Source organism: Balaenoptera physalus (genome assembly GCF_965194825.1).
Source record: "Balaenoptera physalus genome assembly, chromosome: 1".
NCBI classification, from domain to species: Eukaryota; Metazoa; Chordata; class Mammalia; order Artiodactyla; family Balaenopteridae; genus Balaenoptera; species Balaenoptera physalus.
In genome coordinates, this window is record NC_138882.1 from 190,758,975 (window position 1) to 190,785,436 (window position 26,462).

The following is a 26,462-nucleotide window of genomic DNA, read 5'->3' on the forward strand; positions in this document are numbered from 1 at the left end:
GATCATGTTCACTTGAGTTCTATAAACTCCAACCCTCAGACAGATGCGACCCGGGGCCATCATCCTCAGGCCGTGAGCTGAGCTGAGCTGAGCTGAGCAATTCTCAGCTGAGGCCTTACAGGAGGCACCCTAGGCTGCACTTGGCTCTACTCGGCCCTGAAGGACCCACATGCAGAACCCTATTCCCCAAAGGAAGTTAGGATGGTAGTGCTTAGAGAAGACTATACTTCCCAGACTCCCTTGCCAATGAGGGGTGACCCTATGACCAAATTCTAGCCAATGATATATGAGTGGAAGTGTTGTGTGCCACTTCTGGTCCCCGTCCTTAAAGGGATGAAGTTTGCCCTCCACCTTCTCTTCTTCCCTTCCCACTGGTTGGAATGCAGTTATGATGGCAGGTGCTGGAGCAGCCATCTTGGACCACATAAAGAGGGCAACGCCCTAGGGATGGCAGAGCAACCAGCTGGAAAGAGCCTGGGTGGCTGAGCTGATCCCTGACACTGTGAGGCTGCCCTATCAACCCTGAATTTCTCTGTGAAAGAGAAATAAGCTTTAAGCCACTAATCTTTTTGTCTTTGTCACAGCAGCAGGACCCATATTCTAAATACCACAGAAGGGACTGCAAAAGACGGGACGCATTGTTGGAAATATACCGGGAATTCTTATCAGATATCTTAATTTGTTCCCCCTTGTCTTTGTTTTTTGTTTTTTTTAGTCTGGAGGGGGCATCCCTCAGTTTGCAGGTTGAAGGACTAAAGGGCACCACTGCAAGAATCAAGGTGGGGTTCTTGGAATTAGTCTGGCTCAGAAGTTGGGGTCTGTGGGATCTCCCCACCCCATCGTCAACAGGTGAGGCGAAGGCTGAGGAGCAGAGTCTCACTTTGCCACGGATAAGCACAGCATTTTGATTAAACCACTGACAACTCCGCTGCAGGGCAGAGAAATTTGGAAACATCAGGAAGTCAACCTGTGAAGTCTTTGAAGGAATGTGATTTATGTGAAAATGTAATGAAGCTAATGTGTTTGGCTCCAGCGCTGGGGTGGCACGCCTGATCGTGGAACCCAATCTGATGCCTTCCTGGCTCCCAGCATACCTCTGCTTTCCCCGAACACGGGTAGCTGGTGCCCTGTGTGTGTTCCAAACCCAATCGGCATCTAAAGCTTTAACTGGAGCCGTATTTCCCGGGCTGTGTTTCCAGGCTGTGCATGTCTAACTAGAGCCACACACACACACACACACACACATGCACACCCTGAGTGACTGCACGCCGCTGCTCTTGTGTCTGGACACCAGAGAACCCAGTGTGATTAGCTTTATGGGGTGTTTGTTGTAGTTTTAAATAATTTCCTTGATGCACTGCAGACTTTTAAAAGGTGTTCACAGTTCCCTCCAGTTAAGCATCAGAGGACCGAGGTCTGGTTTCCAGCCCCTGGAGTTCATGGCTTCATCCCCTTGCCTGCTGTGGGAGGTGGCATTCCTGTTGGACTCAGGCAGACTCCTGTGTGGGAGGGGGACTTTTCCCAGGCGGGGCCCCTTCTGAGGATGGGGGCTGTTGTGAGGGGGTGGAGGCAATGAGGGGAGAAAAAGGAAGCAGCTCAGATAAAAGAATGGGGAAGGCAAGGGGCCACGGGGTGGCTTACAAGAAAACGGCCATCGGTGTGTGTTGAGAGGCGTTAGGAGGGCCCAGGCCAGAGTCTCTGCCTGTGGTGGCCACCTTGAAAGGTATCTCTTCCCTCGGGAACATCCCCTTGGCTAATCTCTGGCTAACTTGGTCTCTGGAACCTCCCAGGACATGGGATGAAACAGTGGCTTCAGCGCCTCGGACCCGGGTCTGCAGAGGCCCAGGAGCCAAGCTGGGCACCACGGAGGTGGCCGGATGCTGCTGGTCTTGGTACAGAGACTGCTGGATTCTTTCTCTCACTTTCCAGAAAGGGAACTAGGGTTCTGAGAGGGTTCGGAGAGGGTGAGTGATTGGCCTGAGGTCACACAGCGAAGCGGTCACAGACCCAGGCTGTACACCCCGCTCCTGGCTGCCCGGACTCGACTGGCCTGGCAGGGGGGTGCCAGTGCCAGCGGTTATGAGAGCCATTGCTCCCACCCAGCCAAGGCTCTGCCAAAGAGGAAGTATGGGCAGCTCTGGGGGAGGAAACCCAAGGTCAAGTACAAGCCCTGCACATTTAGACACCACGGAATGTAAGGCATGGGTGGGCGGGGCGCAGAGCAGGACCCAGCACCACTGCCCTGTTCCCCAGCCCTTGGCCTGGCCTTGGAGGGGTGCCACTGGGCAGCTCCAGCTCTCAGGCTCTGGACACCGGGGGCCTCTGTCAGGTGCTCGGGCCCCTGCGGAGAGGGGATCAAGCTGGGCCCAGCCACGCTTACCCAGCCCCCTCACAGATATTTACAGAGAGCCTTCCACGTGCCAGCACGGTGCGGGCCCCCGAGGAGCGGCAGGTAGGAAAGGATCACGGGAATTCGCTGGGATGTTTCCCAGGTTCCTGCGTGCTCCACAGAGCTCTGAAGAGCCTTGCGTGTCCCCTCTGGTTAAGGAGGCTGACTTCATTCTGATGTCTCCCTGGGGGTCTCGGGAGGCCCGGGGTGCTGGGGCCCGTGGTGGTGGAGTTCCAGTTGGGTGGTCTAGGGGGGCCAGTGGAAGAGGCACTATTTGGGCTAAGGGTGGAAGGATGAGGTGGGTGAGCAGGTGAAGGTGGGGGAGAGCCAGGCGGAGGGAAGAGTGACGGCAGCTCTGCTGGAGGGACCACCCGTCAGGAAGCCCCAGGAGGGCAGGGGCGGCGGCGTGGGGTCCGCAGGTGGGTGAGCTGCGGGCACACCCAGGAGCTCATGCTCCGTCCTGAGGGCACCAGATGGCTTCAACAGGGCGGCTCCGGTCAGAGCTGCAGTTAAGGAGGGTTCCACCGGGCACAGCCTGAGCCTGGAAGGCCCTGGGCCTCCTGGCTTTGGTTCCTGGTGGCAGCAGCGAGGCCAAGCTGGCCAGAGCCTTCCCATGGGCACACAGCTCAGGAGGACAGCATGGGGCTGGACCATCAGCCTATTGGGGGTCCGCTTCCCTACTCAGAACCCTGCCCCTCCTGACCCCATCCCCAACCTTGTGGCTGGTGGGGGTATCCTCCAGTCTGAGCGCTGAAGGCTTCTCAGGATGAGCTGGCCACCGCAGGTGCCACGTGGCCTCAGCATGGACACTCAGTGACCGGACACTCACTGCGCCCAGGAAAGGACATCTCAGCTGCTCCCTGGATGTGTTTCCTCCCCGCAGCCCGACTTCCAAGGGGGCCACAGGTTCCGACGGCCCCGCTGACCTGCTCCCTGAGGTCCAGTATGATGACAGGTCTTTGCCCTGAGCCTCAGAGATCAGTGTTCCGGAACCCAGGGCCCTGCGCACTGGACGGCTTTCCCTGGCTCTGTTCTCCCTGAGCCCTCCGTCCAGGCAGCAGTAGAGGCCACCCCCGGCGGCTGCCCGTGGAAACCAGGCACCGGCCATGTCCCGGCTTTCTGGATGTGCTCGGCGTTTTGCATTCAGAGATCTGCTCCTGACGGATGCTCCCGACAGCATCACTTTGCTGATGAAATGCAGCTCAGGTCCCATTATTTGTGTGCCTCCCTGTCTGGGAGCCAAGGGTGCCCCGTGTCCAGGAGCAGATGCGCCAAGGGCAGGAGCCTGGCCAGCCTGGCCGCGGGCCACAGGTCTCTCCCTCCCCCGACTGCCACCGCGCTCCTGTCTGCGGCCTGCAAGACAGAGGTCCCAGGCGCTCTCCACTCTGCTCCTCGCTCACGGGTTTTGTGCTCTGGAACCCACTTTTCTCATCTGTAACATGGGCTGACATCTGGGTCCTGGCTGTCGCATAGGGAGCCCCCGAGGACCGGGTGGAATTGGGCAGGGTCCTTGTAAAAGCTAAGATCACTCTCATCCGAGCAGAACGGGGCTCCCGCCCCCGGATCCCCAGGCCACGGAGGACCTCTGGCCCTGCCTGGGTGACCCTGGCCAGGTCGCAGCGCAGGACCCTGGCCGGCCGGCCGCGCCTACTCACACATGGGCTTCAGCTGCCCGATGAGCTCCTCCTTCGTCCATTTTGCCCACTCCTTCTTGTCGGTGTTGATGGAGCAGAGGATGGGGCCGCAGGGCTTACCGCAGTCCTCGATGGCCGGGACGTTCAGGTAGTGCACCAGGACGATGTCGGGGTTCTGGGGGGAGAGCACAGACACTGGCAGCATGAGGGTGGTACAGAGCCCTCCCGAGGTCACCCCAGCAGGTACAGACAGGCTGAACATCTCCACGCCAGGCTTTCTCAGCCTGGGCACCACTCACCCTCGGAACCAGATCATTGTCTGTGGTGGGGGACCACCCAGCAGCACCCCGGGCCCTCTGGTGAGATGCCATTAAACCCCACCCCCTCCCCCAAATCTCTAGACATTGCCTGTCACCCCCTGGAGGACAAAATTGGCCCCAGTTGAGACCCACTGCTCTACACGTGGGCGGATTCATGTGTAACTAAGGACCACACATGAAGTTAAATGTATCTCTAGCCTCATGTCCCAGACCTACACCCACAGCTGCCCCAGCAGCACCGGCCCCTGCTCCGCTCCTTACATGCACCTCCTCACTGCAGGTCCCTGGACGTCCCTGACAGGTATCACCACCACCCTCTTCTTAAGGGGGAAACGGAGTTCCTAGAGTTTAAGGCACCTGCATCTTTTTTTTTTTTTTTTTGGCCACCCTGCGTGACATGTGGAACTTCCCTGACCAAGGATCGAACCCGTGCCCCCTGCAGTGGAAGCGCAGAGTCTTAACCACTGGACCACCGGGGAAGTCCAAGGCACCCACTTCTAAGGGCTGAATGCCCCTCTGCCCTTCAGCCTGTGGTCTCCCTGCACAAGCATCTCTAAGCATCGCCCAGGAGGCAGCTGTCGCTTGGAACCTCTGGAAACTCTTCCTTGGAAATCTCTTTGGCGCTTATGAATGGAAAGAACTCTCCCCGTGAAGATGGTGAAGGCACAGGTTTGTCCCCAAGTGGTTTTATTGAAATGGGGCAGCCGCTTGCCATCAGATGCAATTCAAGGTGACCTGCGTCGCTCTCCGCCCACCACCAGCTCTGAGAGCAACACACCAAGGGGGCCTCTGTGGGGCAGCAGCTTCACTGCAAAGAGCACAGGCCCTTCCGTGGCTTTCCGTGGCCCCCCCGAGGGTGAGGCTGTTTATTGGGTCTTGTCAGGCCTGACAAAGTTGTTAAAAAAAAAAGCAGCCATGTCACTTTATAATGCATCTGAATGAACGCAGAAAAACCTCCTACCCCGAACAGAAAGTATTTCTTGAACCGTAAGGAAATGCATAATAATATATCAAGGTGCTGCCGGGAACTCTGGAAAAGCCACTTGGAAGGTCCCATCCTGTGCTATTTGCCAGATACGTCTCCTCGGCTTTTCCCTCTGGATACCCAACCCCGAGTCCTGGGCGGGCACGAGGAGCCCGGCACGGAGGAGCCCCTGGGTCTGCGGTCGCCTTTTTGGAGCTGATCAGAGCAAGAGTAATACATGAATATGTGACTCAATCAATGCATTAATAAATAAAGACTCAAGACGACTCCATGACCGGTGCAGGAAAGTACACTGGTATAATTTTAAAAGATTTTCAATAAGGGTTGAAACGTAGAGTTGTTTTTCTTGCCAACGCTCAGTTAACCAGGAAATTAAATCAACACGAACAGGAGCTTTCTCGTTAATGGCAGCTTTTCTGGATCGCGGTAATCATGCTCCTTAATAACAACGATAATCCCTGACATCCGCACGGCACTTTATTCTTTTCAAAGCACTTTCTAGCCATTAGCTGATTTGGTGCCCATGCAAGCTGGGGACGCGGGCTAGGCTGGGCAGGGCAGGGCAGGGCGCTTTCTGTCTGCAACGAGGAGCCCGAAAGCCCAGTGAAGTTGTGACTTGCCCAAAGCTGTGTGCCTGGCAACGGACAGAGCTGGGGCTGGAAGCCACAGTTCTGACTCTGCTTTCAGGTCCTGCCAAGACATCTGGTGGCCTCTTTTTGCCCGGTCTAACTGCCTTCCCATCTCATATTTAACTTCGTCCTTGCAATATGTCCAAGAGGCAGGTGGGCTGGGTAGATCTGCCATGCCGGTGGCCTGGATGGGGTAGCCCAGGAGAGGGGGAGCCATCTTCCCTGTGTCCCAGCCCTCTGTTCTTCCTACCAACCAGCACACTGGCCTCCCCGGGCTGGGAGCTCCTGCCTGAGTCTGTGCTTGGCCAGACGGCAGCGTCAGCCACTGAGCAAGACAGAGCAGGGATCAAAGGGCTGCAGGGGCCCGCAGGCCACTCAGGGCTTTCTCTGATCACAGCCCCTGGAGCAGGAGCCCAGCCCTGCGGGAGGAAGCCAGGATGCCAGATGTCTGGGAAATGAAAGGCCCTTAGCTTCCTGCCCCACTGCCCCACTGAGCGCAGCCTGGGCGCCTGGAAAAGCTGTGGGAAGCCAGGGCAGTGGGAGGGCAGGCGGGGGCCTGGGAAGCAAAGGGCACAGAAACCAGGCACCAAAACCCCCAGAACTTGAGCTCCTGCTCTACAGCACCCAGACTGTCCTATCTCAGGAAGTCCCATTCCTTCCTTCAGGGTCCAGCTCCATTTCTGCATAACCAGCCTCCACCTACTCTTTGAGGACAGGCACAAGGCTCGCCGCCTCTTCCTCCAGGAAGCCTTTCTGGGTACCTCACCCTCTGTACCTCCACCACAGCAGGGTGGAGATTGGGTAGAGATTGTCTTAATAGTCTGTAAGCCTCCTTTATCTGCTCAACCACAGGGACAATGCCCGGGAGGGAGCTATCACAGCATCTGGCAACGCCTGCTGCTTCTTTCTTTTTTGTAGAGTTGAATCAGGCTGACTTTGGATCTTCTATCCTTACTCTTCCCAGATTTGTGTTCAGCTGACACCTGGCTTTGGTTTTCCATGTCTTCGAAGGGCAGGGCAGCTTCTCTGGACACAGGGTGTTCGTAGGAAGCTAAGAGGCAAGGCTGGTTCTTAACCTTTTCTGGGTCTAAGGCCTCTGAGAATTTGATGAAGGCTGTGGCTTCTCCACTCCCAGCCCAGAACTCCCCAAGGCGCATCAACGCTGCATTTCGGGAGCGCACAGACCCAGTGGTCTGCAGACCCCACATCTGTAGCCAGGGACTTAGGGATTCAAGATCCACTGGGGCCCCTTTCAACTCAGGGAATACGCCCAACGCATACATCCCCTTCCCAGGAGCCTGCATCCTGGGCCTTGTGCCTTGATACAATTAGGAGAAAGCCCCAGTCCCTGACGGGATCAAGGAGGCTGGGTTTGGGTTTCGGAAATACAGAAGCAGGCTGCGTCATGTTTTATACCTTTAACACAAATTCCATCCCAGGGCCTGGAGTTCCTGAGGCCGAAACTCCTGAGTTGAATTTTAAATACCAGCTTCCTGGCTTGAGGCTGGTTTTAAGACACAGAGTGATTGACATATTTTTGGAAATTGGGGGCACACATCACTTCTTGGCAACGTTGCAGTTTTATTCACTAGTTGTACATTTTATTGGGTGTTTCTGGCAGAAAAATATATTAGGCGTAGAGTCCCATTGTTTCAGTTTCACGGGGGGCTCATAACATTGTCGGGTCCTCAGGGAGTGCGGAGCTGCCGGCAGGGAGGGTCGGGCAGGCTGGCTTCAGGGGACACGAGGACACCCCCCCACCAGACCCACCCAGACTCTCGGCTCGGGACGGCTGTGGAGCCAGCCTGCCTTCACCCCCCGCCCCACAACCCCCGGGCTGACATCCTCTAATGGCTCCCTGGGGTTTACCACCCACGTCAGACTTTGCAGGTCGCAGGTCTCACCCAGAGGCTCCTCCCCGGGCTACGGAATGTCCATGAAGATGCAAGAGGCCGTCCCCGTGAGGAGAGGGTGGCCTTGGAAATGACCCCCCCGCCAAATGTCCAGGAGGCCTGTCCGGTGTTAGAGGCCTGGGGGAGCCCGATGGGGTGGCTGTGGATAAGTGAACGTCTCAGAGAACTTCCATGACTTTCTGGAAAGAGCCACGGACGAGGAGAGCCCCTCCCTCCCTTTTGGTACCTCAAGCTCTTTACCTGTAAAAGGACACAGCCTGACCCCTCCCCTGCCCGCCATCAGGCTGCAGCAGGGGCCACGATGGGGCCTTGGTGAGGTGCGAAGTCCCATCCGTACAGGGTCCCGCTGTTCTAACTACTAGGTGTCACCAAACCCCGAAACAAACAAAACCCTGGTGTTTTTCCGGAGAGCAGGACCGGAGTCAGCTTCTAGCAGGCAGTCTACCCACTTGTAACACGCACTTTCTTGCTGACAGTCCGTCTGCCCCGACGTTCCTCTCACTGTCGTGACGCCCCTTCCTCTCCAGGCCTCACAGCTGGGCCTTTGTGCCCCAGCCCCCTCAGCACCCTCCGCCAGCTTCACGGCCTTCGGCCCACCACATTCCAAGGGTTCCTCGATTTCTCCCTCCAGCCCCACCTCCCGGCTCTGCTCCAAGCTCACCTGTCCCACTGCCCATCGACAGCTCTTGTTGGGACCTCAAAATGCCCCCGGCTCACGTGGTCCAGCCTGACGGCCGCTCCCCACACCTGGCCCACCCCGGGCTTCACCCAATGACCAATGGCACCACCTGCCCTCAGGGGCCCAGGTCAAAGCCTTTCTCCTCACTTCCTCTCCCTCCAATCCGTCCATCACCAAACTCTGTCAATTCTCCCCCTCAGGTAAGCCTGCCCCACCCACTCAGCCCTACATCCCCCCGAGACCACACAGTCAGAGCCGCTCCCCCTGCATCTCCTCACTTCCTCTCTCCCCTCCCTCCCCATCCCTCTCCCAACCCCAGCAGGCCTGACCCTCTGATTCTGGCCTGAGAATGAACCCCACACTCCTGACACGGTCGCAGGGACCCGCCGTCTGTTTTCCTCTCCGGCCACTCACGCTCCCCCTGGCGGCCCCCGGCTCCCCCGGCTCCCCCGGCTCCTGCCACCGCGTTCCCCAAATCTGCCGTGTGCGCTCTCTCCTGAGCTGTCCTCTCTGGCTGGTGGGCTCTGCGCCACCCGTTGGCGTGAGCCTCAATGCCACCTCCTCTTGGACACCGTATTCAGAGACCCCCCCCCCTCAGACATGGTGCCACCCTGCCCCCGCCCGGGGCCCTACTACCTTTGCATCCTTTATTTTCTTTACAGCACCCACGCCCAATTCTCATTTCTGAGTGGTTACTGCTGGCTTTGGCCTGTTTTCCCACCTAGAAGCGAGAGCTCCGGTGGCCGGGCTCTGTATTGCTTGGTGGCTGGGGGGTTCCTGGAGCCCAGAGGGGGGCTGGCACACCAGAGATGCTCTGCCCACCTGCTGAGTGCTGAGGTGGGTGACAGCTGAGCTGCCCCAGGGGTGCTGGCCTGGCTGGGGCAGGTGGTATGGGTCCCTGGAGACCTCTCCCCGCCCCAGCTATCCTTCCTGAGGGACAGACGGACTTGCAAGGAGAGGACAAGCGGCCTGGGAAGGGGAGGAGGTGTCCACCTCCTTGGAAGGGGCGGAAGCACCTGAGAGGCCCAGGAGCTCTCGGCCCCTCTGCGGGAGGCTCAACTGGTCCTCAACCCAGCTCCTTCTCAGGTTTTATTTGGAAATGTGAGGTTTGGACTTGCTATCGACCTAGTTCCAGGCTGTGGGGCTGCCAGGCAGAGGACTGTGGGCTGGAGCTGGTGGAAGGGCATCTCTGGGGGCCGAGTTAGACTTTGTCTCCTAGGGCATCTTTTCCAGTTGGAGCCTTTCGCCTGAGCTGGGGGGACAAATGGGAGCCAGGAGAACAAGCTGGGGACCTTTACATCCAGCGGCACAGGAGGGGTTGAGAATGCTCTGTAGAGAGAATGCTGGGCTAAAGTTAAACCAGCTCCTTGGCTGCAGGACTTGTCAGAGCCTTGGTGGCACCCCGTGCAGGAGGATCTCTCGGTGGGCGTTTTGTGGGCAGGTTTTCCAAGCTTATGTGACCTTGAACCTGAGCACCTCGTGGGACCCTAGTGTTCTCTGGAACACAGTTTGGGAACCTCTGAGAGAATTCAGAGCCCAGGGAAAGCACCTCCGGCAGCTGTTGGAAGACAAGGGCCCTTAATGGTTCCTGGGTCCCTTTCCCCTGGGGCCCCTCCCTGGCCTGGCCTGAGGCTCACTGGGCGTTCGAGCTGCTTTCAGGTGACGGTCAGGTTTCTAAGGAAACCCCTGACCGACTGGGCGCACTGTCCCCACAGCCCTCTCCTCCCCAGAGCCCCCCTTTCCCAGCAGCTGCGACTATAGTTCTTCCCTGACCCGGGGTGGGGTGTGGGGCTTCCTTTTGGAAAGACTGAGGGGCTCAGGTGAGAGGCTAGGGCGGGGGACTCTGTCCCCCCTTCATGCGTGGGCTGTCCTTCCTGATCTGGGTGCCCTGGGCTGCTGGGGTCCCTGCGGGCAGGCCTGGGACCGGGACTGAGCACGTAAAGGTGGGGTAGGGGCAGGCAGGAGAAGGGCACGGGGGCTGGCGGAGGGGGCAGCGGATTTAACCTTCTTAATGACAGTGACGGGGCTTTCAGGAGGGGAGACTGAACAAGAAAGCATGCCCCGTCTGCTCCTCCGCCAGGGTTAGCGCTGTTGCGCGGTGTTAGTGCCGGTGCGGCGGCGGAGGGGGCGGTCAGGGCGCCAGTGGCGGCACCTGTGGTCCGCATGAATCCGCAGCAGCTCTTGCCGCAGACACTACAGATTTCGAGACCCTGGTGCCCGGGGCGAGGCGGGCGCAGCAGCTCAGGGGAGCAGCAGGTGGAGAAGGGCTGTAAGGTGTCTCTCTGACGGCTCCCACGAGGGGGAACCGAACTCAGTCCCCCCAACCGTGGCAGAACCCGGGCCTGGAGGGCTGGGGCAGGAGGGGGAGGTGGAGGAAGGGTGGGAGAAGGAGAGAGAGAACGGAATAGGCCAAGGCGCTCAGCAGAGAGACGTGGGAAGCCCAGGTTGGTGGCAGCCAGGGTGGATGGGGGTGGCACAGAGACTGGGGGGGGTGGCCAGGGATGCCAAGCTTGCCCCTGGAGAGCCCTGACCTCCAACCTGGAGGAGACGCCCACGGCTCCTGCGGCTTCTGGCTCCGAGAGCTGAGGGTTGAGGTGCAGGAGCGCTCGCGGTGGGCAGACGCTTGATCTGGCCGAGCCTTAGCGCCTGCTCTTCAGGATGGGGGAAATGAGTACCAATGGCCTTAACCTTGCTGGAGAGAGCGGAGGCAGGTAAGGGGCTCAGGAGGCAAGGGGCCTGACCCACAGCCGATCCGAATGGGCATTCCGTAATCTGTTACGGGTTTGCGATGCAGGTGGGGAGGCGTTCCAGTTTGCGGTGGTGGGGGGGAAGCTGAGCCCTGCGCCTCCTGCAGCTCAAGCCTGCTCCAGGGTTTGTACCACAGACCCTGGAATGGGCTGAAAGTAGCGCGATTTCACTGGAGACCCAAGTGGCCCAGAGCAAGAGTCTTGGGGAGCTCACGTCCTCTCGGCCATGGCCAGCGCTGGGCACCAGGTGGCTGGATACCGGGGGTCCTGCAGCCCCAGCCCAGGACCCTACCCTCTGCTGGGAAGGAAGAGGCAGCTTCCCTTTCTGTGGAGTAAGCAGGACAGTGGCGCAAGAAGTGGTTAAAAATGCAAAAAGCTGTTGGTTTGGTTAAAGAAAAATGCAGCTGCAACATCTGTTTGACTCTTGTTTGCAGCTTCATCAACGCTAAGCGTTCAATAAATCAGGGTGGCATGGTGCTCCGTTTCTTCTGTGGCTTGGTCATTAATCTCATGCCAGTTCTCATGAAAAATGAAGGAGAGAGGCTGTGTGATAGTGAAAATGTATACATTACCCAGAAAGTCATAATAGCATGTAATAGTGGCCACACACCTCCCCACTTGCCGCCGGGGGAGGGGGCCGGGTCTGCGCGCCACCAGCCCGGGGGGAGGGAGACAGAGAGTAAATCAGCATCGTTTGCGCCGCAGGCCCTTTCTGTGATTGCCTTTGTCCTATTAGCATCATTGATGCAGATTCTGAAAGCCCCACAAGCCTGATCTTCAGAGGCAGAGCCTTCCCAATAACCGAGGGTCGGCGCCCATAAAACAGGAGTGCAGAGCAGGCAGAAAGAAGGGCAGGATTTATTAGGGAATGAATAAATGATGATACCAGGCAGCTCAGGGAGGGGGTGTCACCACATTGCAAGGCAGAGAAAAATCCTCTGGCCTGGACTCCAGCTGCCCCGGGCGGCCTGGCACCTGTTCGCCGCTCTGGATAAAGGCACGAGGTGGGGCCGCTGTCCCCATCAGGTCTCCTGGGGTCTGCGGGCCCCTGCAGCCTGCTGTTCCCCTCCTGGTTCGCTCTTCCCCAGCTGGGGAAACGCAGGTGCTCCCATGACCAAGTCCACGTTTTACGCCATCTCGGGGTGTGTGCTGGGTGCTTCTCAGGCGGCAGGGCTGTGCCTGTACCCCCAGCGCGCACCTCCCACTCCACTGGGCGCCTCTGTTTGCAAAGACTGCTTTCTGAGTGTCAGCTGTGTGCGGGCCCCCCCTCCAAGCCCCATGAAGCTTTCCTCATTCACTCCCTTCAACAACCCACAGAAGCAGGTGCCATCGTTACGTATTTGAGGGATGCAGACTCATGCTCAGGGCTCCACAATTCAACCCAGCCGCAAGCCCGAAGCCCGTGTCTGTGCGCCTGCCCTCCACTGGGGCCCTGGGGCTCTGAGGGAACTCGCCGGACGGTGGAGGGAGGGTTGTGTGCCCAGCCTCGGTGCCCTGGGCATCAGCGGCCCAGACAGCATCTGTGCCAGGGTGAGAATGGGTCCAGGGAGCCTGTGGGGTGTGGGGAGCTGCTGGGAAGAGGGATGGGGCCGGCCTGTGAGCTCCGCAGGGCAGGGCCAAGGCAGCAGAGCCCCTGTCTCCACAGCAAGGGCCTGCGGGGGTCAGGACACCCTCTGTGGTCAGGCAGCGCTGTGGGGTGAGGGCAGGGGTAGCCGCAGCTGAGCACCTGGCGACTGGGGGGGCAGACCCAGGTCCCCAAAGTTGGGGCCTGTTGAAGAAGCAAGAAAAGAGGGAGAGTGGGAAACAAAAGAGGCACCCGGAGCCGCCAGTAATAGGCAAAACCAGCTGTCAGCTGCACGCTTCCTGGGAGCCAGGCCCCCATCATGGGCTGGGTACCGGATGCCCTGCATCACGGGCTGGGTACTGGACCTCCTGGTGCGGTCCAGCAGGGCAGGGGACCCAGACAATCTCCTTGCTCCTTTGCCAGCGCTCAGCAGGGCGGGGGACCTGGGGGGGGGCGATGACTGGGAGAGGCTTGGGGGGCTCACACGGGGCCTCCCCTCCTGCTCCAAGTGGGGGCAGAGGCCTGCAGCCCCGGGGGAGCTCCCGTGGCCCCTCGGCCGGGCGGCCCTCATTAAGCCCACGTACGCACTGGAGCGAGTCGGGGGCCGGCAGCCCTTCCCCGCTTCGGAGGGAGGCTGGGAGACTTAATTAGTTAATGTGGATAAAGTGGTCTGAAGATGAAAAACCCTGGGTAATTGCTGAGTGCTACTGCTGCCGCCACCGCTGTGACACAATTACCAGAATTTTCCAGTCATGGGAATATAGTTAAACAATTTCCACCTGGCGTGGGCTTCCGGGAACCCCGCCGGCTTAGGGGCTGGCCTGCTCGGTCCTCTTTAACCCACAGGTGATGTAGGAAAAACACACTAATTGTGGGAAATCATGCCCGTCACAGTCTCGGCCACCTGGGGACCGCTGAAGTAAAGAAGAATGTGCCACTCGCCCCGAGCAGATAAAGACGCTTTGGGCTCAAAGAGAAGCCCAGGATGCCGTCCATCCAGACTTTCTGGAAGCTTCTGAGCAAGTTCTACCCAAAGGCCCCTGGAAGGTGAAGCCATCCTGGAGGATGCCGCCGGGGAGGACGTTTAATGGTGCAGCGGGACCCCGCTGCCCCCCACCCCGTACCTGTGGGGTGTACCTGTGGGGCGGGATGTGTGGGCACGTTTCTGGATGGACAAATGGAAGCCAGGAGATGCACACTGGCTCAGGGCCAGGCCTTGCCTTACTTAAAGTCATTCTGCATGATCTGGGGGAAGAAATGCCCAATAAAATCTCCACGTTTGCAGATGACGCTAAACCCTCCTGGGTGATGAAGCGCCAAGTCATTTGCGATCGGTCACGAGACGATCTATTTAGTGGATGCAGAGTGACAGATGGAGGCCAGTGTGGGCGAAGCGCAGGGCAGCGTGCTCAGGGAGAGTAAAACAAATTGCCTGTGGAGGCTGGTGGGGCTGAGCGGCCACCCATCAACTCAGGAAGACCCCTGGGGGTTTCTGGAAGCCACTGTCCAGAGTCGTTGCTGGGACCAGGAAGGACCAAGCCCGGAGAGTCCGACACGAGGGCTCTTTATCAGAAAGCTTGATTTGGGGCCGCGAGTGCACGGGAGAGGGAAGCATCCCTCGAGGAGGGGTGGATGGCCACGGGAAAATGAGATAAGGATTTTTCTGGTCAGAAAGACAAAAGCCGAGGGGAAGTGTGACTCAAAGTCTCTCAGGTCAGAAAAAGGAGAAGGTGAACGTGTGTTTTTTTTTTCTCCAGCTCCCTGAATACTAAGACTATGGGTCCCCCCTGGGGCTCAGGGAGTCATTGGTGGCACAAACTCTGCACAGCGGGCAGGTAACGTAGGAGACTCATTACCCCCAGGGAGAAATGGGCTGAAAAACAGAAATCGATTTTTTTTTTTTTTAATGGGCAACATTAGTTCCTGGATGGCTGACCTGTAAGGAGTTGTGGAAGGAGGTCAGGATGTCGGGGGTCATCTCTCCCTGGGACCCAGTTGCTGGAGGTACCGTGATGCTCGGTGCCTCCACTGGGGTGGAGCCAGGCTGGGAGTGCCAGGCGGGGTGTTAACTGCCGGCTGTTCCCTGCTTGCCAGGCACTGGCCAGGGACATGGGCCCCTGTCGCCCTGCAGCTGGCAAACCTGAGCCTGGATGAGATTCCTTTTCTGTCTCCTGCGTCCTCTGCTCTCACCTTGAATTCATTTTTGACATATTAGAAATCCCTGCAAGAGTTGCTCCAACCAACCCTGGGATAAGAAGCCTTGGGCCTTTCGCTGGGACGTAGAGCTCGAGGGAAGGAATCGTGCTCAGGGTGGGCAGCCCTGGCCCAGCAGGATGGAGCGTGGGGCAGCTAGGCATTGGGTGATCAGCTGTCAGAGGGCTGCAGTCCCCCTCTTCTGACCTCCTCTCCTCTCCCAGGAGCCAAATCTACGGGCTACACGACCCCCCCTCACTAGCCTCACAGAGGCCCTGTTTATGGCTTAGACTGGCCATGTCCTCCTGGGAGGCTGGAAGCCAAGCCCACGGCCGTCCCCTCCCTGCCCCTCCCGCTCCAAGGACGCGTGCACCTTAGTCTTGTTCCCGGGGCTGGTGTGCCTGCTCAGGACCCTGGCCCATTAGGCAGGGGGTCAACCCCATCAGAAGACAGTGGCCCCAAGCGGTCATCCAGGCGTCTCCAGAGTGACTGACGTGCTCTGGAGCCCCTCCTGTCTATCTGCTCCTCACAATGGCTCTGGAGGAAGCTGAGCACATGCCACCATCCCCACTGGCCCCATGAGCCCCCACTGACTCAGAGGTGCCATGTGATCTGCCACCTGGCTAATGGGTGGCAGAGCTGAATGTGGCTCTGGTGCGTTTGGTGCTCTCACGGTAAGAGCATCCAAGTGTTCTTTAGGGAGCAAGCCATCCCTCCCTGACTCAGTCCAGGGATGGAGCATGTGACTCAGGCTGGCCAATCGGAGCTCTGCATTCTTTGGGCCATGGGGATTGGCCATGAGTCCCAACCAGAGGCAATCAGAGCTAATGGCTGGACCTGGCTGGAGCCCCTGGGGGGCCGGGATGCTCTTTCCTGCTGGACCTGAACCTGAGATGATGAAGCCTAGAGCTCCTGGAAGCCATCTCTTGCCAGCACATGGAGTCCAAGAAGGAAGCCACGTGGAGGAGGCAGAGCCCAGGGCAAGAGACTGTAAGCCTGCATGCCACTGACTGAGCCCCTGGATCCAGACATGCCTGAAGCCAGCCCACCTCAAGACTTTTCAGTAACTTGAACACCCAAATCTCCTCTTATCCTGAAGCCAGTTCAAGCTGAATTTTCTGTTGCATCAACAAAGAGCTCTAACTCCTAAACAGACCATATGTCTTCCTTTTGCTAAGCCAGCGCTCTCGCCACTACACAATTCAGACTGTCCTCTAGTTACAAGAACCACCATCACTATGGTTACTGAGAGCTACCAGTTATTCAGCACCTGTATGTTCCGATGCTGGGTGCTAAGGGCTTCACAGGCCTTGAAGGGAGAATTAAGAACATGAAGGGAGAATTAAGTAGCCCACCGACCACCCCCCACCTTGAGCCCAGGTCTGTCTGATGCTAAAAGTGACGGTGAGGGAGAGTGGTCCAGAGTTGTGCTCTGGAGACCACTGCCTGGGTTTGAGTCTGAGTTCTGCTGCTTCCCAGCCATGAGCCTTAGGCAAGCACATCTCAGTGCTTCAGTTTTCTCATCTATAAAATGGACAGAATAATAATACCTACTGCACGAATTTGTTGTGAAGGCTAAATGAGATAAATGAGATAAAGCATTTGAATAGTGCCTGACACATGGTAAACCTTCAAAACTGCCAAGTATTCTCATGACCGACTTCTGAGACCAGTGTTACTTTGTCTCACAATATTGCTACAGATAATGTTTCCCTAAGATTTTTGAGGACTTGTATGTGGGACAAAACCAAATTGATTCAGACATTGCTTGTTTGAGAAGTGTAATTCTTAGACAGGAGCCCATCGAGGCAAAGGTAAGGAATTCTTTTCAGACGTTGGAGAAGCATCTTTATCTCCAGTGGATGCTCAAGCCATTGGAGGGTTTGAATGAGCTAACACTGGTCATTCTTGTCCAGACAACAGGATCCGAGGCAATTCTCGGCTATCTTCCAAGTGCCGGAAGAAAACAAAACCACATTTCTCCAAAAAAATTTTGTAATTTAAGTGTCCATGAATTCAAAGAGCTATCTACCCCACCCCCATCCTGCCACGTCGCCGGAATGTGCGGGATTCTCCTGGGCCACTGGGGACATTTCTGGTCCTCGGCCAGATGATTCAGGTTTCAGATGACTGGCAGGTCTTCGAGGAGCCTAGGTCTTTCAAACTCTTCTCTAATCATCACCGCTCACCTCCTCATCAGGACACTTTACATATTTTAATTTGTGCAGGAAAGATCCTCAAGGATCCTGCCAATCACAGGACTTGAACTGAACTCGTCTGCATATTCCTCTCGGAACAGAGGATGATAGAGGTGGGAGGAAACTTCGGGATCATCCAGGCCAACTTCTCCACCTACTTCCATTTCCAGCTGGGAAAACTGAGCCAAGAGACGCTGTGGCTTGTCTAGTGTCTCCCAGTGGACAGGGAGAGAGTGAGGACAGGGGACACTCTGCTACCCCCCACCCTCTGCTGGCATCCTAGCTCTGCCCCTTCCTGGGGTTCGGAACCACCTGAAGCCAATGGTTGTACCACCCTTGCTTCACAGAGAGGACGTGCAGAAGGCCAGCGCCGGTTCTGTTCACCCACGTGGCACTCACAGTGAGGCTGGCTTCCCCGTCATTGCCCTTCTTTGCAACCTTGACTGTGAATAGGCTCTCAAGATCCTCAGAGGGCTGGAACGTGGCCCTGTTCTTATTCTTTAGAGCTCGTGCTTTCCGTTCAGCATCTTCCCAGTGCTAGCGATGGCGGGGCAGGTACGCTAAGCGAGAAAGTCTGGGAGGCTGGGACCTGCGCCACCCTCCCCCCGTTCTGGGGGAGCATCTGGGGAGCCCCTCCACTAAATCCTATTAAAGACATAAACCCCAAAGCCCTCCCTTGACTGACAAATAGGCCGACTGTGGAGGCAGCAGAGGATGAATTGTGCCTGACCCATAGAGCATCTATAGGATTTTTATGCTCTGACAACTGTAACGGTGAGATTCCAGCAATTGTTTTAGAAGGAATCATGATTATATTGGGCCGTATGTTTTTTTAATGTGTTCCCCAGTTCCTCTTTAATACTGTGGTAGGACAAGATAAAGTGTAATCACTGAAGTAATTGTGGCACTCAACAGTTTATGTCTTGAAAGAGTGACCGGGGGTTAACAAAGCCATGGCAGGATGAGGTTTGGATTCGAAATTACAGTTTTTCTTTTTGTTACTTTCTTTTTAAATCCTTCTTTATCTTTCTTCTTTCTCCAGTGGCTCCTGGAGCTCGCTGATAACCGGTAAGCCTCCTCGGGTAATAATGGGACCTGCTGTACTAATGACACAGGCAAATCAGGGGCCACCTCTTCTGTAGAGCTGCTGCAGTGGGGCCGCCCCTGCCCCAGAGCCCGTGCCTTTACAGGCAACGCCGACTTGTCCCCCAAACCAGCGAGGCTCGACATCCCGGGTCCCAACACCGATCAAGACCTGATCTCTGGCACCATGTCCCGAAACCGCCGGCTGCCGCCAAGAGGCTGGGCTGCCCGATGCTGGCCCCTCACAGAGGGCAGAGGAAGGCGAGCCCGCCAACTCCGAAAGCTCCTGGAATCGTCGCCTCTCCTGGCAGATGCCACAGCACCCTTGGGGTGGAGGGCTGTGGCCCACAGGGGGCTGAGGACCCCATCCCTCTTCAGATGGTGTGCTAGAGAGCCTCCTCCAGCTTCCTCGGGGGTCTCTAGGCATCTGCCGGTGGAAGCAGAACTGAGCCACAGAGCTGGGAAGCCTCAGAGTAATCATGGGGCCACGGCTCCCGCGCGCTCAAGTCTACGGCACTGTGATGTCAGCAGGGCAGAAGGAGGGTAGAAACGTGGGAAGCGTGAGGCTTTTCTCTGTCCCCGAGGCCACCGCCCTGGTCTGGCCCTCCTAGCCGTAGCCGCGTCCCTGCCTGGAAGCCAGCCCCTCCCATCTGACTCCCAGCGCCCTTTCCCAGCGCTGGTGGTGCCGCGACTTCCCTGGTTCCTCATTTCCTGTGAACGCAACTCACTCCCGATAACACAGGCCCCCACGATTGATCGGCCAGATCTGCCCTTCGTCTACACCTCCCAAGCACCGTCCTCACATCCCCGGCTCAGTCCTCGGGACCACTCAGCCTGCTCTGCCCACCCACTCTGTTCCCAGGGCCTGGAACCCTCCACCCATCTCTGCAAGTCCCCGTTCCACCTGCTTGTCGTGACCCAGCTCCAATGCCTCCTTGTCCCTGAAGCTTCCCCTAATCCTCCCAACCAAAAATAACTGCGTTCTCCCTGGACCCCGAGCAGCCCTCTGTGCCTCTTTCAGCACGGCCGGTCCTGCCCCTTTCACTGATCTTTGGGCTGAGTCTACACTCCCCCTCCAGACACCAGGCTTATTTGCAACAATGTGGATGGACTTGGAAGGCATTATGGTCAGTGAAATAAGTCAGGCAGAGCAGGACGAATACTGTATGTTATCATTCACATGTAGAATCCAAAAAGCACAACAAACTAGTGACTGTAACAGAAGAGAAACAGACTCAGACAGACATAGAGAACAAACTAGTGGTGACCAGTGGGGAGGGGGAAGGGGGGAGGGGCACGATAGGGGTAAGGGGTTCAGTGGTACAAACTACTATGTATAAAATAAATGAGCTGCAAGGATATATTGTACAGCACAGGGAATATAGCCAGTGCTTTATAATGACTATAAATGGAGTATAATCTTTAAAAATTGTGAATCTCTATGTTGTACACCTGAAACTTATATAACATTGAACATCGACTATACCTCAGTTTAAAAAAGTAAAGAAACACCAGGCTTCCGGAGAGCAGCGTCTACGACAGAAGGAAATCCATTTCCCGGTAGATGGCCAACAAGTGTTGGCTGAATCAATGGCTGCGGGACCTCATCTGCCCTGGGGGTGGCATGGTGAAGGGGGTACGCAGCCTGGACTGACACAGGGGTGGGTGGGGAGAGCCCCAGGTGCTGCGCTGTGCCTTTGGAGGAGAGCAAGGACGGCAGCCAGCTGGTGGCCCGCATCCTCACCGTCCACCCGTCACCCCCTCCCTCATCTCTTCTGCCGTTACCAAGGCAGAGCGCGTGAAGCCGCAGGGGCCCTTCTAGGTGCTTCTGCAAGTGGGCCCATTTCACCTGCGGGGGCAGGGCCGCACCAGGATGCTTTGTTCCAGCCTCACTCACAACACCCACTCCCTGCCGTGGCCCTGGAATTTCACACTAAGCTGTGGTGGATGGCACCCTTTCCTCTAAGCTCAGGGGGTCCCAGGAATCGCACAGCAGAGATCTGGGTGGCCATTGCCAATGGACAAAACCTGGCCAACACCTCTGCATGCACACACGCACACACGCCACACTACACACATATATACCACACACACACACACACACACATACACACCCACACCCCACACACACACCACACACAGACACACACACACCACACCACACACAGACTCCACACACACACACACACACCACACAGACACACACACACCACACCACACACAGACTCCACACACACACACACACACCCCCACACACACACCACACCACACACAGACTCCACACACACACATACACACCACACACACACACATACACACCACACACACACATGCCACACACACACACACCACACAGACTCCACACATACACACCACACACATACCACACACACACATGCCACACACACACACACACACCACACAGACTCCACACATACATACCACACACACACACACAGACTCCACACACACACACTACACACATACCACACACACACATATACACACACATACACACACACACCACACACCACACACAGACTCCATACACAAATACACACACAAACACACACATACACACACCACACACACACCACACATACACACACACACCACACACCACACACAGACTCCACACACAAATACACACACATACACACCACACACATATACACCACACACCACACCCACACACCACACACACACATACACACACATATACATCACACACACACATACACACCACACACACACGTACACACCACACACACACCACACACACATACACACACACACATACACACCACACACACATATACACCACACACACACACCACACACACACACCACACATACACACACACACCACACACAAACTCCACACACAAATACACACACAAACACACACACACACACACACACACTCCTCAGTTGTGAGGTCCACAGCTCTGCCTCCTTGTTTGCTTTTAGGACTCACGGCTGCCTTGAAGCTGAGAAGACAGACGCTGGGCGAGGGCTTTGGCACCAGCCCAGGGTAACTGGGACACCCATGTTTGCAAAGAAAGCGTTTGTGAAGTGTGAAGAAATCAGAGCAGCACTGTTCAAAAACTGTGTTTAAATTTCGCTCAAAATGTTCTATTTTGTGTGAGGGATAGAGTCCCTTTAGAGAAACACCTGCTGGCATTTGCGAACCGCCATTGCTATGGAGCCGTTGAGAGGGGTCAGCTACCCAGGGACGGCAATTAATTCTGGTGGTTGTAGGTAAATCGAGCCTGTAGCTCTTTTTGGGGAAAGCTGATGGGAAGGGGAAGCAAAAATGCAAAAGTTGAAAAAGTACCTCTTGTGATTGAGGGTTTTCGACTCACTGGAGCAAGGTGCCTTTCTTAGCAATTTCTTTATGCTCCCTTGCTGTGTAGGAGAAAGGATGCTAGGCTTTCTCTCCAGTTACCTTGAGAGGAGGGGGTCCCGCTTACCCACTCCCCAGCTGGATGCTCCAGGGGAGGACGCCTCACCCCTTAGAGAGACAGTTTCCTTCTCTACAGAGTGGAGAGAACCGCAGTGCTCACTTCACAGGGTGTTCATTCGTTCATGTATTCATTCACTCAACATGTACTTATCGAGAGCCATGATGTACCAGGGACCGGACAAGGTTTGGAGTCCGCGGTAAACAAGGCTAAGTGTCTTGCTCTCAGCAAGCTTGGGAAAGACAAACTAGAAATACTTGACGAAAGAAGAGGTGATTTTGAATACTGCCAGGTGCTATGAGCATAAAAAGAGCCGGTGATGGGTGAGGGTGAGTGGGGCATTCGGCCAGGAAACTTGGGGAAGGCCTCTGAGGAGGTGACCTTGAGTTGAGTCTGAAATGGTTCGAATCCAGCCACGGGAAGATCTGGGAGAAGCGAGGGTTCAGGCACAGGGAAGTGTGAAAGGAAGAGCCTCGGGCAGCTCAGGGACATTCAGGAAAAAAGCCAGGAAAAGAAGAAATGGAGCAGAGTGTCGGGGCTGGTGAGGGCCACCTTCCATAATGGCAGCTCTGCGTCTGCCCCGTGTCCAGCCACTGCCTGGTCCAGAGCTGGGCTTGGTTAGTATCTGTTAAATAAGCAACACAGACCAGGAACACACTGACGTTGAATGAGCCTCCCCCTAGAACTTGATTCAGTCTCTCGATGGAAGAAAAGCCTTCACATTTTGACATCAAATCACCGGGAAAGGCTTATACTGGCAGCCACGATGCAGCAGAGGTGAAACATACAATTTCACCCATTAGGAAGAAAGTTACCACAGTTTACCTTGTTCAAGGCTTGTTCTGAAAAAACAATCTGTTTTGTTGGCTATTTGTTGAATGAAGACATAAAAGATGGGTAATAATGAAGTCAGCAGTTTTCAGTAGCGGGTACTAACTTTGGAATTAAAATCAGATAGAAAAAGCACACCAATCTGTTATCTCGCCTGCAGCCAGGTGATGGAAAAAACTTGGACTTGGAAATGGATCTTGGCTCAAACCCTATCTGGGCCACTGGAAATGCTCTGTTGATCTTGGGCGAGTGACTTAACCCCTCTAAGCCTCGTATCCCTCACCTATAAAATGGGGATCATCACACCCACCTGACAGGGTTACTGTGAGAATCTAATGAGAAAATAACAAAGGGCGCCCAACACTGTTCCCAGCAAGTAGTAGCCACTCAGCCATTGACTGATGAATCACAAAGAAACAAATCTCTGCCCCTCTGCCCCCCATACCACTAGGGTCATGAACTGAAAGAGCCAGGTCAGTCTTACAGTGACTTTGGAGGCAAATAACTCCCTATTTGACAGTCGTTTCTGTAAAACTATAGGTTTGACGTGACTCCAATGTCACATGAGGTCTCCCTGCAGAATATGCTGTGCTTTGTGCTTAGCGTATTCTCTCTAGAGGCGCGGGGAGGTCCTGGGGAGCCAAGATGTGGCAGAGCTGAGTTGGTGCCTGGAACTTTGCAACAAAGCAAGTGAAGAATCAAAGTGACCTTCTCAGAAGCGCTGGTCCCATCATGGCCAGGCTGCATTGCCGGGCACTCCTGCCCCACTCCAGATTGCATAGACTTTCCTCTCCCTTTTCCAATAAACTTCCAGAAAGGCCAGCACAGCACATGGCACCCCCAACCCACCCCCTGCCCACTTCCTTTGTTATTTAAATACACCCCCAATGATGGAGAGGGTTGAGCTGTCACTGCCGGGCAGAGGCAACTGACAGGAAATTAATTTCTTAGTTTCTTATTAACTTTGAGGAGAGAATCTCTATGGAGCGGCGTGGCCGGGAAAAGGTCGTCCGGACTTCTGGCAACTTTAATATTGGAGAGTGGCACCAAAGTGTGATGCACAGCCTCCTTTGTCACCTGCTCAAGCTGGCACCGGCCTTAGCAAGTGTCTCTGGTGTGAAAATTACTGGCATCCAAGACCACAGTCCCCCGGTGAAAATTCTGCTGACGCTGACAGGTGACAGTGACAAGATATTCCCGTTGTGGTCTGTCACTCTGAAATGGAAGGGCCCTGGGGCTCTCTAGTGCCCGCCGTGGGGGTCCTCCCAGAGCCCTCGGCTGCTCTCGGACCAGTAGCCCCTCTCCTTGGGGGTCACCTCCCTCTGGCCACCCCTCTTTCCCTTGCTCGGCTGCCGCCCTACTCCCTCCTTCTTACAGCCCCAGTCAGGGCTTCGCTGCCTCCTGTGGATTTTTGCCTTCTCCGCGGGCCCTGCTCTTCCCATCATGAGATGGAACTCTGACAGTTTCCATTTCTGACTCTGACCTTTCCCCAGCTCTTACTCTCTCCTCCTGCGCCACCTTCTCTGGCCCCATTCGTCTTGCATCTGTCCTCAGGGCTGCCTTCTCTGACCTTCCCACCTTCTCTTGTCAAGGGACACTTTGGCTTGGTCTGAACGGTCAGGTTCAATTTCTCAAGCAGAACCTTTGAATCTCTCTGACCAGCCCTTGAATGTCTTTGTTCCCTAGCTAAGAATCAGCTGATCTCATCAGCAGCAGCCAAGGTTTGCCTTGAGGGCCTGGGCCACTAAATCATTTTCTCTACTCAGTCCCAGGCCTTTCCTCCCACCCGCTCTCTCCTCCCTTTTTCCTTCCTCCTTCTAACCCACGTTTATGAAGTACCTACTGTGTGAGTGCTGGCATGGATACAGGGGTGCTAAACAAGGCCCTGCTCTCCAAATGTTTACAGTCTCCCAGGGAGATACTCATGTGGAACAAAGCCAAGTTGAAATACATTCTATATTCTCTTTTTGTCAGAAGCAAACGAAAGTTCTGTGGGAGAAGGGGAAAGAAGGGTGATGGCTGGTTCTGTGTTTTCCAGCTTCCCGTCACTTCTAGGTGGGAAGCCACCCTCCTCTCTCCCCTCCCCCAGGGAGCAAAGCATCGTGGGAATATCCTAGATGCAAGCCAGGCTTATACACAGTTTCTCAACCTCACAACTGTAGACATTTGGGACTGGCTAATTCTTTGTTATGGAGGGCTGTCCCGTGCATTGTAAGATATTTGGAAGCATCCCTGGCCTCTAATACTAAATGCCAGTAGTATCTCAGAATGGTGACAACCAAAAATGTCTCCAGACATTAACAAATGTCCCTGGGGAGCAAAATCGGCCCTTGTTGAGAATCACTGGGCTATACAATGACCCCAGGTCCAACTTATTCTCCAGGTACCATATTGTTCAGTGTTCAAGACTCCAAAAGGGATTTGGGGAAAGTCACTCTGTCCTTAGAGGAAACTTAACAGTGCTGGGGCTAGTTCTGGTCAATTCTGGGGGTTCATTTTAGTGCTACTTTTGGTTTTTTACATATACATTTCTTTGTGTTCAATAAGAGTGTTGTATAGCTTTGTGGTGGACACTGCTGGGTTACCTAACAACATTTATTCCCCGCCAAAATCCATTCCCCCGCCACGTGGCCATGAGCCTGGGGGAGGGGCATGAGTGGGAGAGGGGTGGGCCCAACTGGCCAAGTGTTTTCCTACCCCCATGAATGGAGATTACTCAGGAGTGAGTATATGACCCAATTCTGGCTAACAAGAGAGGTGTGAGGGCTTCCAGGAGAGGGTTTCTCACTGGCAGGTGCTGCAGGAGATCCCATCTCCTCTTCCTTCTAACATGGCCTGTGTGCAGATGTGAACTTGGACTTGCTGCAGTCTCCTGCTCCCAGCCGGAGCGTGACGCCACCATTAAAGATGGCTGAATGAAGATTTGGAAAGGACCTGGGTCCTTGGTGTCATGGCCAAGCCTCTGAGCAGACTAACCCTCCGCCTGCCCTCCCTCTGACCCTCCTTGTAGGTGACATCAGATTCTTCATTGCTAAGCCAGTTTCCGTTGGGGTGATGTTCCTGGGGCAGGAGTATCTTGCCATGGCATCATTTGGAAGAGATGGTAGAAGGCTCAGTGGAGGAGAGAAGCTGGATTGTGGCTTTCCTCCTAAAGAACCAGATCTCACGCCCCACCTCTTCATGCTTTCTCACGGGCAAGCTGGGAAGCCTGCTGCTTAAGGGGGTGGGGAAGTGCAAGGCCTCAGTTGCTCCCTCAGCCCCAGTCTCTGTAAAATCTGCAGCCACTATCTGCATCAGCTTGAGATGCACATTTCCTAGTCAAATTTGAATAAATCCCTTATTTTCCTTCCCGATGATATCTAATCCAGGGTCAGGTGAAGAGAAATTTAAAAACAAAACAAAACAAACCTTTGAAATGGATGGCTCTAAATTGAAACCCAAATAACGTAACAGCTTTCAAACTGGCATTTGCAATTGGGCTGAGCAAACCAAATTTAATATCAAAGGAAGAGGGAAGTATTTTAATTATCTCATTCTCATAATGGGAGAGGAAACTGGTTCCATGGGAGGTAAATACCCTAAGCCACAAGGTTTCCCTGTAAATTACAATGCTCAACTTGAGCTGACAAGGAGAGGGGACGCTTCTTCCTGTTTGATGGCGTTCCCTGACGTGTGGCCTTTTACTATAGTCATAAAAAAGGCAGTAGATTAGGAAGATGCTGTAAAATATCATCGGAACCAACTGGGATCAATCATGAGAAGCCAGATTTCCAGCCAAAGCCTTGAAAATGAGGGAAACATGGAAGGCATTAAGCCAGTTCCCAGGGCAGAGT

General features: G+C 55.4%; 1 protein-coding gene across 16 annotated transcripts in view; it reads right to left on the reverse strand.

The window, feature by feature from the left end:
* Positions 1–26,462, reverse strand: part of CAMTA1 (calmodulin binding transcription activator 1) — an 899,438-nt gene that overhangs the window by 106,693 nt on the left and 766,283 nt on the right. For all 16 annotated transcript variants that reach the window (XM_082467637.1, XM_082467635.1, XM_082467634.1 and 13 more), the window contains one exon: positions 4,045–4,198. In XM_082467637.1, the coding sequence (XP_082323763.1) occupies positions 4,045–4,198 (154 nt within the window). The remainder of the gene's footprint in view (positions 1–4,044; positions 4,199–26,462) is intronic.